Source organism: Poromitra crassiceps (genome assembly GCF_964638095.1).
Source record: "Poromitra crassiceps genome assembly, chromosome: 4".
NCBI classification, from domain to species: Eukaryota; Metazoa; Chordata; class Actinopteri; order Beryciformes; family Melamphaidae; genus Poromitra; species Poromitra crassiceps.
Window position 1 is genome coordinate 38,149,251 of NC_139626.1, and position 13,272 is coordinate 38,162,522.

Genomic DNA, 13,272 nt, shown 5'->3' on the forward strand with positions numbered 1-13,272 from the left:
CTGATCCTCCACAGTCCTCTTCATCAGCTTCTGTTTTCATCTGTTCAGTTGAGCAGCTGGCTAGAGGCTCTGCCTCTCTGTTCTCCTCAGTTTGGCTTTGATGAAGTTGTGAGGGCTGAGGTTTCTCTTCCTCATACTCACTCTTCACAGGGACAGCAGTGAATGGGAAATTGGTGATATTGGCCTCCTCCAGCCCTTGAAGCTGCTCTGCCTCCTGACTGGTCCAGAGTTCCTCCTGTTCCCCTTTAATGTGTGGGAGCTCTGGGTCCTCCTGTTCCTCTTTAATGTGTGGGAGCTCTGGGTCCTCCTGTTCCTCTTTAATGTGAGGGAGCTCTGGGTCCTCCTGTTCCTCTTTAATGTATTCGGGCTCTGGGTCCTCTTGGTGCAGACTGGGGCTCGACTCATGCAGCTCAGCGGGAACATCTTCTTTAATGACCAACAGCTGCTGGAGGTCTGGAGGCAAGGCTTCTCTGTGTAACCGCACAGCGTCCAATTTATCTTCAACAGCAGCAGTTAGGCGCTGCTTCACCACAGCTCTCAGCTTCTGGACTTCAGACATTTTAATTTTCACACAGTGATAGGAACTTTTCCCTTCCGAACTACCGACAAACCAAAGCTCCAATAATTAGCTTCACAGCTAACGTTAGCTTCACAGCTAAACCGAATCATCTGAGTCCATTGAGTCTTCTTCCTCTAAGTTAACGGAGCTCCGGTTCCACTTTATCTAACGCTATTCGTGATAATACCATCCGCACATACGAGTCTTCCGTTTGTAAATTAAACTATTGAAAGTATAACCTGGAAATAATACGCTAGGGCCAGGCTACTGCTAACGTTAATCTCGTGAATGGTAGTCTGGGCACCTTCCACCCCGCTTTTTGTCATGGGGGCGTAAACCCCGGACCCAGAATTAACACCGGATGGCAATGCGCCTAACAACGTCTTTGTTGCCGTTAGCTTGACGCGGTGATGTTACCTAAACTAGAGTCTGATCCAGGGGCGGCTCCAGGATTTCAGTTTTGGGTGGGCTCAACAAATGTAGGCTGCCGCCAAGATGGGCGGCACCCGATTTGAGGTCTTTTTTTTTAACATTTTTAGCGATATTTAGAGGAATATCTCATTTAAATTAATGATTTGAGGGCTTTTTTTGACCTTTTTTAGCTACACTGTACATTACAACAACAACTGAAGCGCCAAATTTAACTCCCGTCAGTACTTGAAGTCTAATATAACAGTTTTATTTTTCTTTTATTGTTAGAAAGAGTCAGGAAACGTTTTTGTGTGTTTATTTTGTATTCAAATGTTCGTTTTAAAAATTAATTAATTAAAAAAACATATATATATATTAACACATTCACTGCCAACAACGTGTAAACACGTTTTCAGAATCCAGCTGTTGACTGCCAACAACGTGTAAACACGTTCTTGGCATCGATTTTTTTTTTTTGACGGTGGGTTGTGCATCTAACCCTTTTACATATCTTATATAAGTATTGGACGTGTACAACGTGTACAACCCATTCCACCGACCCACTAAGTGGCAACAGTGCTCTCCTGACTAGAGGAACGGTGCGAGGAAGGCAAGCATTTTTTTAACTTGTCACGCCATTCTCACCCCAGCCATTCTCATGAAAATGGATGGGGGAAAACGCTTTCATTTTCGCGCTGATTGCTGGCGATGCGGGATTGCAAATTTACATAATAGATTACAGATGTAACACACTTTGAAACACGCAGCATAAATATGACCAGAATCGCAAAAGCTTCTCTCAACCAAAACTCCAAGAAGCGAGCGAGTCCATGCCGACTTCCTCAAACAGCGGCCGTGCAGACAGGCACAGGACAGCAGCAAAGCACTGACTGGTGACAAGCTTGTCCGCCCACGGAGGGAGGAGTTGAAGCAACTCTCGCTCTCTCCCTCTCTCTCTCTCTCTCTCTCGCTCTCTCTCTCTCCCTCCCTCCCTCTCTCTCTCTCTCTCTCTCTCTCTCCCTCTCCCCCTCTCACTAGGATTAAACCTAGTGCGTCTCCCTCCCGAGAGGGAGGGAGAGAGAGAGAGAGGGAGGGAGAGCGAGAGGGAGGGAGAGAGAGAGAGAGAGAGAGAGAGAGAGAGGGAGGGAGAGCGAGAGGGAGGGAGAGAGAGAGCGAGAGGGGGAGGGAGAGAGAGAGAGAGAGAGCCAAAAATGAATGGTTAAAGTGACTGTTCTATCCAATTTCACAAAAAGCCGTTTATCTCTGAATATTTTTTCTGACGCTAAAACCATGCTGTATTCAACTGCTAATGCTTACATAACTACTAACTCTACAAACTAACTCTTTTAGACAGAGAAAGTACACATTCTATTAGTACTTTTGAGATATTGTATGTTCACAAAGTCCAAGCTGAAACGAATCCTCGGCTCTTGTAAAATGAGCCAGAATCCTCAAAAAACGGCTTGGCAGAAGCTACCTACAGCAAAAAAAAACGGCTGGCAGTCAATGTGTTAAAAAAAAAAAAAAAAAAAAAAATCTGATTGGGCCTGGGGAAAAAGTGGGTGGGCCTAGGCCCGCCAGGCCCAATACTGGAGCCGCGCCTGGTCTGATCAAAACAAAGCTAGCGTTACATAAAACAAAGCGTTTATGCAATATGGCATCTCCGCCACCACCGCCTGACACACCGGTCAAAACGGTAAAAGAGGATTCTGATACTTGGGTCAAATTGTCAAGTTAACGTGAAAGTTGACGAGCTAGAAACGCTGCCATCCGGTCTAGGGCGGGCTCTAGGCGGGAACCAGTAGGGTGACAAAATCAATTGTGGGCGGGAGCCAGGCTCTTTCTCGCCGAGAAGAGCCTGGTGACGCGAGGTTACGTGAATGGTGAGTTCATCCCATGCTCAACAATGGCCGCTTCAACACACGTGACCACCACAATAGACCAAATCACCGTGACGTCACCATGTAAACAAATTTACTTCCGGGTACCACTTGGGGAAGGCGGCAGGTTTAAATGTGCGTGTTGTCAAATAAATGCTGTCAAACCCTCTCGTTGTTTTCGGCCGACTACTTTCAATTTAAATGGTTAAACGGTTGGTAAACATGCTTGTCCGACGTATCTAGCCTTTCTTCTGTGTTTGTTTTATGTAGTGTTAGCTAGCTAATAACGTTTGTTTGACTGTCAAACTCGCTGTTTTTTTGCAGACTTGTTAACGTTACAGACAGAGCTACTAACCTCGCGTCACCAGGCTCTTCTCGGCGAGAAAGAGCTACTGACGCCACGTTAATTTAATTTAGCTTCAAGTCTACTCTGGTCTGGTCCAACAGGTAAATTAGCTAGTCTGGTCTCCACTAACGTTAGTGAAAGTGTTGTTATGAATGATATTAAACAACAACACAACACGGACAAACCATTTTTGTCTTCTTTGTCTGTTTTTGTCTTCAACACGTCAGTTTGTGCCGTCCACCGCCATTATAATGTGTGGACCTCAGGGGTACCCGGAAGTAAATGTAAACATCCCGCTGATTTGGTCTATAGGGTTTAGGGTTAGGGTTAGTAGAATGATACCAGCCAAGCAAGAATATTTCAAGTGTTTCAAGTGCTTTACTGAAATATTTGGACCATATAATGATAATACAATTATCTCAACCTTAAAAGGTTACATATAGGTGCCAAAAAGCCATAAATTCACATCAAAGAACAAAGAAAAATAACAATTATAATTCAAGTTTAAACAGTACCTAAGTGTGCAGCTGCAGCATTTATAAAAAATAAAAAAAATCCCGAACTGAGCATGCAGACAATTAAAATAAGGGTGCAATGCGTGCTTTTGCACCCCTGTAAAACCGGGCCTGCCCGGGGTGTCAGTGTATTTGCTCTTGGGAATGGATGTTGAGTACGGTAATCCTTGGCACAGACTACAATTATACCCATCTGTCTGTGTGTGAACTACAATACCCATCTGTCTGTATGTGAACTACAATACCCATTTGTCTGTGTGAAACCGGAGCAACGTTAATAACCGGCTGCATGCAGGCCGGGGGAAAACATGACTCATGATTAATACTGCTCTCTGGCAGAGGGAGAAACAAACGGGCGTTTCTACAGCTTCGCTTTCCATCTCACCAACATGACTTCCTGGATGTATAGGCCCGTGCTGTCAACTCTCTCCTGTGATTGGTGGACTGACAGGCAGCAGGATTAGTGAGCAGGATGGAACTTTGTTTAGCCAATGGGATGGAGGAGCGGGGCAGTGAAAGGAAGAGTGTTTCCCTAGTCTGGGCACCTTTCTGATTCTGAGGGCCTCAGCATTTAGCCTGGCAAACGAACGATCGTGATGTCCGTTTGCAAGATGTGCGTCTATATTTCTCATTCTCTCCCCACCTCCTCCCTCCCCCTGCTCCCCTCTCCCCCACACCCCTCCCCCTTCCCCTCTCCTGCTCTCTCCTCTTGCTCCTTCCCCACCCCCTATACCCTCCAACATCTCCCATTCCCTCCCCACTCTATCACTCTCTCACATTCCCCCTGCTCTTCCCCCATCCCCTGCTCTCTCCTCTGCTCTCTCTTCATTTCTATATTTTCTATATTATCAATTGTTCAAATGTTATCTTTATTCTGTATATTCTTGTTACTGTTGTGATAGCTAGAATCAGCTAGACATACTTTCTGTGAAGCCCTCTGAGACATGCTTGTGAATTAGGGCTATATAAATAAACTTGACTTGACTTGACTTGACGTGAGCTCCCATTGTCTTTCAACAAAACAAAATGTGATGGTTTTAACCAGGCTACTCAGCATTCTGCAGGTCACAACAGCCACAAGAAAAGGAGAGATGCAAAGTTGGGAACAAATCTCTGAATTTTATTACACTTACTGCACTTCAGGTGTCTGCATTTGAGTTACATCTATCACAAACAAAAATGCCCCATGATACAAATAAATACATTTTCAGTGACCAGAGAAATGTGGAATGTTATTATACTTGGACTTTTGTGTTAATTTGTAGAATCCACGTATTTATATTTGTATACAGTATATTTTCCTTTCCCAAAGTAACATCAGACAAAACAAATACCAGCAAATTAACTTTTTTTTTAATAAAGTGCATTTCATACTACTGTCAGAATTGACAAAAACTATCCTCAAACATATAACACTAGTATAGACACCATTGATTGGGAAAAGGCCTGAAAATGGGCACAATAGCATTATAAGATTACATGTATATGCATTACATGTTATTTTTCTCAACGGATCTGAGCCGACCTAACGATTCATTTTATTACACAAATATATAAAATAACTCATGACAAGGTGTTCTTATCACGTATCAATCTATTTTAAAGTGTTAATTCCTATTCCAGGACATTGAATTAACAGTCATGTGAAGAAGACAACAGAAAAGGAATGATTCATGTTTCAAGTGTTCATTTGATTAATCACTGCAAATATCTGGCCATAAAAACACAAATGCATAATAGTAACCCTATCACTAATAACTTCTGTTCTGCAATATATCAGTGATCTTAGCCTCCTATTAACTGTCTCTCTGACAGAGAGCATTACATGGAATCATGTTCAACAGTGGCCGTTTTAAACCACATGGGGGCAGTATAGTACCATACCGAATATAAAATCCCCCACTGGATGCTAAATGTTAATGTACCAGAGTTCATGAATGGACTAGTTCCAATATAGTGACAGCAGTCCTCACACACAGCTGTAAATGTTTTGCATAAGATTATGTATATAGGATAGTCACTGAGAATGAACTGAGAGGGGACGAATGAGAACGACCAGCGGCGGAGAGAAACTTCTTGTCCTGTAAGCGGTTCCCCCTTCTTCTCCTCAGCACTCTTAAGTATATTTCAATGCAGTCTTGAATCAATACCTTCATCTCACATAGTGTTCTATTGACCAATATCCACTACCTAACTTGACAAACAAAAGTTATTTTGATTACAGATAACATTGTCATCATGATAGGCTTATTGTGATATACCAGAATGCCCACATCCGAAAACCCAATATCTTATCTATTCAGCCCTTTTACAAACAAATGATGCTACATCCACGACTGCCTGCATTTCATTTTTTTGGGCTGATGAGTACATGAGTGTACTGTATATGTGCTTATAACATATTTTTCCCCCCGTCTTTACAGATATCTACAGTAGGAACCTTTACTGGGCCAGAGCGGCGTGACAGTCAAGCTGCAGCAGAGGATTTGTTAGTGAATGTTGTCCATTTCATTTCCAGTCTAGTTACTACCTTTGCTGCGTCAACTGAGTGCAAGTCCCTTGAAAACACACTACGCAGGCTCACATGCTCACCCACGTGGTCACTCGCCCATGTCCCAATTCACCAGACCACAGGGCAATGGATTTAAATGCATGGAAATCAGCTGCTGACGGTGCTCCCTCCTGTGGCAGTGTGTGTGGAGGCTACAGTCGGAGGCAGAGCAGGGGCTGTGGTGGCCCTCCTGTGAAGCAGAGATAAGGGCTGAGTCTGAGCTCTGTCAACCCCGCGTTCCCCTGCAGCGGGACACAGCCTTCAAGAAGCACCAGAAATAGACCCAAGGTGCCCCCGGCCCCCGCCCCCTGCCCCGGCCCCCTGCCCCCACAACTCACACACTCCCTCACGTCCCCCCCGTGACTGACAGAGTGAGCCAGGCAGTGCTTGACAGAATGCCAGGTCTGGCTTTGTCTGACTATGCAAATCATCTTGTGGAAAATAAACTGCTGGATGGAGAATAAATTAGCGTAATCATCTCGTTGTTTGCTTACCCGCTGTAGCCAAACGGCTGCTGCGCGCGTGTCATTGGTGTCGTTTTATGTGAATGTTGTGATTTGATTGTGCCTCAGTTTATCCTCCGTTTCATTGGCTTGTGTTTGACAAACAGGAAAATAAGAAAGGGCTGGTTGAGATACAAAATAGAGTGACTGGATTTGGTATTCACAGTATTCAGCATGTTTTGATCGGTAAAGCACTTTTTGACCATTTTGTACCTATTATACATGTACAGTACATACCATATGACATGCATTCACACAGATCCACACACATATACATCTGATTTAGAGTTCTACATTACATGAAGAGTCTTCTTATTAAATAGATACTTTATAATAGAAAATCAACAATAAATGCACCTTTTCAGTAGATCTTTTCCCACCCCTGAATTTAAATTACTCAGTCAGTCAATAATTGGAATCAATAAATACCATATTTGATATACTCTGAAATTGGAATGTACATTGTTTTTAAGTGCTTGACTTTTGTCGCATTGTTCTTTCCAAAAAAGGCATCTCATTTCCTAAAGTCCCCCTTTGCGGGGCCGCTACCTGTTGCAGCCTTCTCTAGCTGTGAGCTGGCAGGACTTTGGGTCACCACCACCGCCCCCGCAGCCGCTCGGCCCCCAGCGGAAGTCTCAAACCTTCCTCCCTGCTTGTCCTCTGCTGCCTTGGGCTGCTCTTTGTTCCTGGCCCCCTCCTGGGAGCCCAGCTTCATTGGCCCCAGGACATTTTTGGCCACGTTGGTCAGCTGGCTGACGAAGCTCGTTTTGTCGCCGGGGGAGACGGGGCGGGACTTACAGAGGGAGGGTCCGCAAAGGGAGGGGGCGACAGCGGTAGGGGAGGGAGAGGGGGAGGGCGAGTGCTCCTCCACCACCTCCAGCCGACACTTGTCCTCCCAGTCCAGGGTGCCTCGGTAGCAGTTGACAGGCCCGAGTCCCTGCCTCACCTTGCCCAGAGAGAGGGGCTGGCCGTGGGGGGGGACGATGGGTGGCAGAACCCTGGCTGGAAGTTTGGGGCTTTTGGAGCCCAGGTCTGAAGTCCTAAAGTCGCTGCTCTCGGCCCCGCTCTTTCTCAGGCTGTCCCCCATACCCGATGCTTTAAAGGGTTTGCACATGCTCAGAAGCCCTCCTGCTCCTGTCACTGTGCCCACGCCAACACATTTATCTGGAGCCGGAGCAGCGCCCTTGCCTAAGGTGGGTAAGCTAGGCCTACCGGGACTCCTGCTGTCTCCTTCCTGCTTTGGTTCACTTCTGCCCCCTAGCTGCTCCTGGAGATCTTTCATATTAGAAAACACACTCCTGCCTGCCCTGTGGTCTTGTTGTTTAGGAGGGAAGTCTGCCTGTCCCTGGGGACTCTTCTCAGGCCCCCTCAGACCACCAATACTTCCTGTTGTTCTGGTAGGGGTGCTAGGAGTTGTCATTTTAGTGGCTTCTGTACTTGGAGACTGCGGTCTGGAGCTCTGGCCAGACTGGGAGCTCAAGGACAAATCACTTGTTAGAGGTTTTCTAGTTAAGGATGATGGGATCTCTATGGCACCAATTCGACTTGGAGATCTCTCAGGGATTGTAGGTGTCCTGCTCTCCCTCTCCCATTCCCTCTCCCTCTCCTTCCCCCTCTCTCTCCCGGCCAGCAGCGCTTCCCTGCTAAGCGGCGACTCCTGTCTCCCTAGTCTCCTCACAGGCTTCAGCATGCCAGTCTCCGGGGCGGTGGAGGCGGACGGCGAGGCCGGGGAGGAAGGCAGGGGCGGGGGGTTCGGAGGCAAATTCTCCCCGTCGGTCTCCAGCAGGCTCTGGAGCCCCACCTCGCAGAGGAAGGCGTCTTTGCGGTAGTCGGAGTGCTGCGCCTCCAGGCTGTGCTTCCTCAGCGGACCCCCGAGTCCTCCCGTAGAGCTGGACTGGGTCAGAGGCGAGCCCAGCTTCTCCGCCGACTGCACCCGCTTGAGCAGGGGCGAGCGGGGCGGCTCGGCGCTCTTGGGCCTGGGACGGACCACCGGCGGCGAGGAGTGCAGCTTGGCGGGGAAGGTCTGCGTGGTGTTGGAGCTCCCCACGGTGTGGCCCGGCAGGGGCGGTGGGGAGGACTGAGTCGGGGAGGGGGTGTGTGCCAGCGGGGACAGGGGGATGTTCCCGGCAGACTTGCAGCGGGCGGAGCGGTACTGCCGGTGGAGCTTGGGGGACAGGCCGTGCAGGGAGCTGGGCCGCATGTGCTGGGAGGCGGCGGGCGAGTTAGGAGTGCTGGACGCCGGGGAGCTGCTCTGCGAGGAAGCGCCTGGAAGAACACAGAGAGGAGGAGGAAGACCAGATCAGCCCAGATATAGACTCCCTCAGTCAAATGCACATTCTGATTTGACCTTAATGTGATAGCTTTAGAAGCTGTGGTTTGGCAGTATTGATTTGCATCATTCATATTTAAAGAGGCAGTAAGTAGGATTTTTACAGCCCCATAGCACACGTCCATAATATATCTGTGGGAGATGATAGGGTTGTTGATCAATACCAATGACTCAACGAGTTTTCGGCAAAATCTTCTGCATTTTCTTTTGTGCAAAATTCACTTTCCAGCCCATGTTCTGTTTTGGAACAAAGCCATTATTAATATTATAGTGTTATGCATCGTGATATATTACCTCTTCACTAAGTGTTTCTGTTGCATCTCTGCTCTAATTGGCTCATTTAGACGGCTCTATTCTGAAAATGTGATTTTCTTTTTGTCTGTGTCAATTACAGGCCACCGTCACTCAAGAGGACAGGAGGGGAGAGAGGGGCGGGGCCGTGACGTATGTAGGGGTTCAGTTGCAGGACCTACCCAGGTATGAGGACTCGGGGGTGGAGCGGTAGCCCTGTGTGGGGGAGCGGGCGGACAGGCTGTGGGTGGGGGAGCCAGGCAGACTCTCGCTGGAGGACAGAGAGCGGTTCAGAGAGGACAGGCTGCGGCTGGTGTGGAGCAGGTTGGACTGCTTGGTGATCTTACGGAACAAGGAGCTCCGCTTCTTGCTGCAGGAAGGAGAGAGGATGAGAAAGAAAGTTTGAAATATTAGGGACATAATATAATAATTTGATTTGTCTCCAAGTGAAATGAGACCTGATAAAACATATTAATGTTATTAGCTCTGTGTGGTTGTGTGACCTCCCACCTGTCCTGGCTGTCCTTGCAAATGGTCCTCTTGTTGCGTCGAGCCATCTTGCACTTATAGCTGGCTTTGCGGGCAGGACCCACTTTGATGGAGGTGTTCTCGAAAGGCGTGGTGGTCACTGTCACCTTGTTCCCACTCTGCACGGACACATCAATCACAATCAATGAGAATAATGCTTTCTACACTTAGCTGTTATTTACCGACCATGAATTGACCAAGAATCATGTCACTTCTATTTGTGGAGATTAATTAAAGACGCACGCCGGTGTTTGCGGGATGATTTACAATAACAGCCGGGCGAGAGCAGCAGCACTTTGTTCAGGTGCCTGACTGCTCTTCCCTGGAGACAGACAGCTATGAATACACGCCTGAGTGGCCCCTCTTTGACAGAAATAGGCAAATTACAGAGAGATACTGACCTAGTCTGAAGACAAGCCTGAAGACAGCCTTATTCCTACCTTAAGGATGAGCTCGACCACTTCAGTGTGAACCAGACCATGGACAGACTCCCCGTTGACATGGGTGATGAGGTCACCACCACATAGGCCAGCTTCCTGGGCGGGGCCTCCATCCTCCACATGCTGCCATTGGAGAGGAGACACACACACACACACACACACACACACACACACACACACACACACACACACACACACACACACACACACACACACAATAGGACATTTGAGTGTTATTACATTATTACAGGGGAATACCAAGACTAACCTGTGATGAGCCTGAACTGTTCAACTCAGGAGGTGTTTGTATAATAAAGAGTAGAGGGAAGGACAAATACCTTTCTCTTTACTTTGGCTATTTGTGATACTATTGATTCATTGAATGTTCATTGTCAGCACTCAGCACCAGTGGCTCCTGCATTACATTACTGACTTTCCTGGGGAAGCTAAGGGTCTGACTGTGGATACTCCTTGGATGGAAGACTGGTGCTGGAAGTGGTGTGGGAGGTACCAGTAGGAGGCGCTCTTCCCTCTGGTCTCATGAATAATCTCTCCAATGCCCCAGGGCAGAGACAGGGACTCTGTCCTGTGACAGAGATGTTAAGCCGTGGTCCTGACTGTGTGGTCATTAAAGATCCCATTGATTGGCTTATTGCAAGAGTAGGGGTGTAGGGGTGTAGGGGTACCCTGGCTAAATTCCCACACATGCCTTCCTTCAATCATGGCCAACTAATCATCCCTTGTTACTTACTTTGCACATTCAGTCCTCAACTCTCCACCGTGATAGCTGATGTGTGGTGAGCGTTCTGGTGCAAACTGGCTGCCGTGCATCACCCAGGTGGGTGCTACACATCACCCAGGTGCAGTGCTACACATCACCCAGGTGGGTGCTACACATCACCCAGGTGGGTGCTACACATCACCCAGGTGGGTGCTGCACATCGGTGGTGGATGAGTTGAGTTCCCTTCCCACCCTCCCCTGATATGTGAAGCGCTTTGAGTATCTAGGAAAGCGCTATATAATTGCAATCAATTATTATTATTATTATCATTACATACAAACAAACAGCGCAGAGAAATATTTTTTCACAGTTGAAATTCACCAATGAGATCAGTTGTCCCGTCTTGAACATTCACTTCACTTTGATTGATGAAAGCTATTTTTTCACCGCACTATAAAACACTCACTCACAAACCCAAAACTACACATACTAGCAAACCCTCAACTATGCATATGACTCTTATAAGACATTCTCACCCAGACGATATGATGCACGCTGTAGACGTCGCTGTCTCCGATGTAGACCCTGATGGCCCTGAGGGTGAAGCCGTACTTCTTTCCGGAGCGATGGATGGTGATGGGGGAGCGCAGCACGCTGACCACCGGGCAGAAGTCTCTGCTGGGGGAGGAGTCACGGGACGAGGGGTTGGAGGAGAACGAGTGGGGGGACATGGGGCTGGCCAATGGGGAGAAGCCTCCATGCTGCTCCACTGTGTAGAGAGAGAGAGAGAGAGAGAGAGGAAATAATGTGCTTCAAATGAATATTTCTGAATGGAATCATGACAATCAGCTATTCTCTTCTGGTGCCTCTCACCTGCTGGTATGATAACAGAAAGCGCGGTGGTGGAGGCTGACTTGATAACCTTGTTACCAGGTCTGGAGTTGCGCTTCTCGCTGTCCCCAGACAGATGCTGGTGGCGCGCCCGGCGCAGGACCAGGTCGTTGGTGGCCCGCGCCCCCAGGGGGTCGTACAGAGGTGTCACTACGTCATGACCGGCCCGCGCCCCCAGGGGGTCGTACAGAGGCGTCACTACGTCATGACCGGTCGCCACGGGGATTGGCGACGATGTAGCGGTGGCCGCGGTGACTCCCGGCGCATCTCCTGGCCGAGGCAGCTTGTCTGTGGAGAAAGTGGACGTTGTAGATATTGAGTGGCATTCAGTATTGAAAATGGCAACGTTACTGCCCAGTGACTCCTCCCAGTCGAGTGAGGTATTATAGACTTCCTTCCCCCCACCTGCTCCGTTGGCCTCTTTCAGACCGGCCCTCTGCTCCAGCAGGCTGGGCGAGGGGACGTTGACCCCGTCCAGCGAGGTCCCGCGGGCCTTGACGGGAGTCTGGCGAGACAGGAGGTCCGGCTCGCCCTCTAGAGGTGAGGCGAAGCGATGCGTGTCCATCAGGGCCGAGAAGCGGCGGCGAGCCCCGAGCGGCGGGCTGGAGTCCCCTTCCATGTAGAGAGACTCTGAGCAAGACAGACGCTTCCTGCAAGAGAGGGGAACCGAAACAGTCATGGAAGGTAACAGAAACATATGTCTTTTCTATTCTTATTTCTTACACTCCTATGTGTGATAATCCCTGGTCCAAAAGAGACCAGGGATTATATGGTGATTATATGGTGATATTATATATATGAGATATTATATATATGAGATATTATATCTCATATATATATATATATATACATATATATTATATATATATATGTGTGTGTGTGTGTGTGTGTGTGTGTGTGTGTGTGTGTGTGTGTGTGTGTGTGTGTGTGTGTGTGTGTAAAATCTATTAAGCTCCTATCTGTTACCAGTGTTCAACAAAGCAATGATAGCAGACGGGAGATGAGATGATTCTGCTTTACATGAAAGCAGTGAAAATGCCGTATGTAAGATAATACATAAATTGGGAGTTGACTTCTTCCATTTTTGAATCAATTATTAATGCAGAGGCCTGATAGACGTTTTGTAAAGATGGAGGCAAAATGGAGTCATGAGGTAATGGTGATATGTTTTTGTTCTATGTTCCACCGGCACAAATTCATTGAGCGGGTAAAAGAGGGAGAAAAAGCACGAGTGTAATAGTATCTGGTCAGGACCCAGCAGACTGTTGGGCTGCAGCATAACAAGACTAGCAATGGAGTATGTTTT

At 47.8% G+C, this 13,272-nt stretch overlaps 1 protein-coding gene across 1 annotated transcript in view; it reads right to left on the minus strand.

Moving 5' to 3' along the window:
- Nucleotides 1-6,971: 6,971 nt before the first annotated feature.
- Nucleotides 6,972-13,272, minus strand: part of LOC310775178 (microtubule-associated serine/threonine-protein kinase 1-like) — a gene marked incomplete at its 5' end in the record, with an annotated part of 118,477 nt that continues 112,176 nt past the window's right edge. Inside the window, 7 exons of the mRNA XM_083635275.1 lie at nt 6,972-9,030; nt 9,568-9,755; nt 9,896-10,032; nt 10,354-10,476; nt 11,612-11,844; nt 11,949-12,254; nt 12,372-12,616. Coding sequence (XP_083491401.1) covers nt 7,280-9,030; nt 9,568-9,755; nt 9,896-10,032; nt 10,354-10,476; nt 11,612-11,844; nt 11,949-12,254; nt 12,372-12,616 — 2,983 coding nt within the window. The 3' untranslated portion in view covers nt 6,972-7,279. The remainder of the gene's footprint in view (nt 9,031-9,567; nt 9,756-9,895; nt 10,033-10,353; nt 10,477-11,611; nt 11,845-11,948; nt 12,255-12,371; nt 12,617-13,272) is intronic.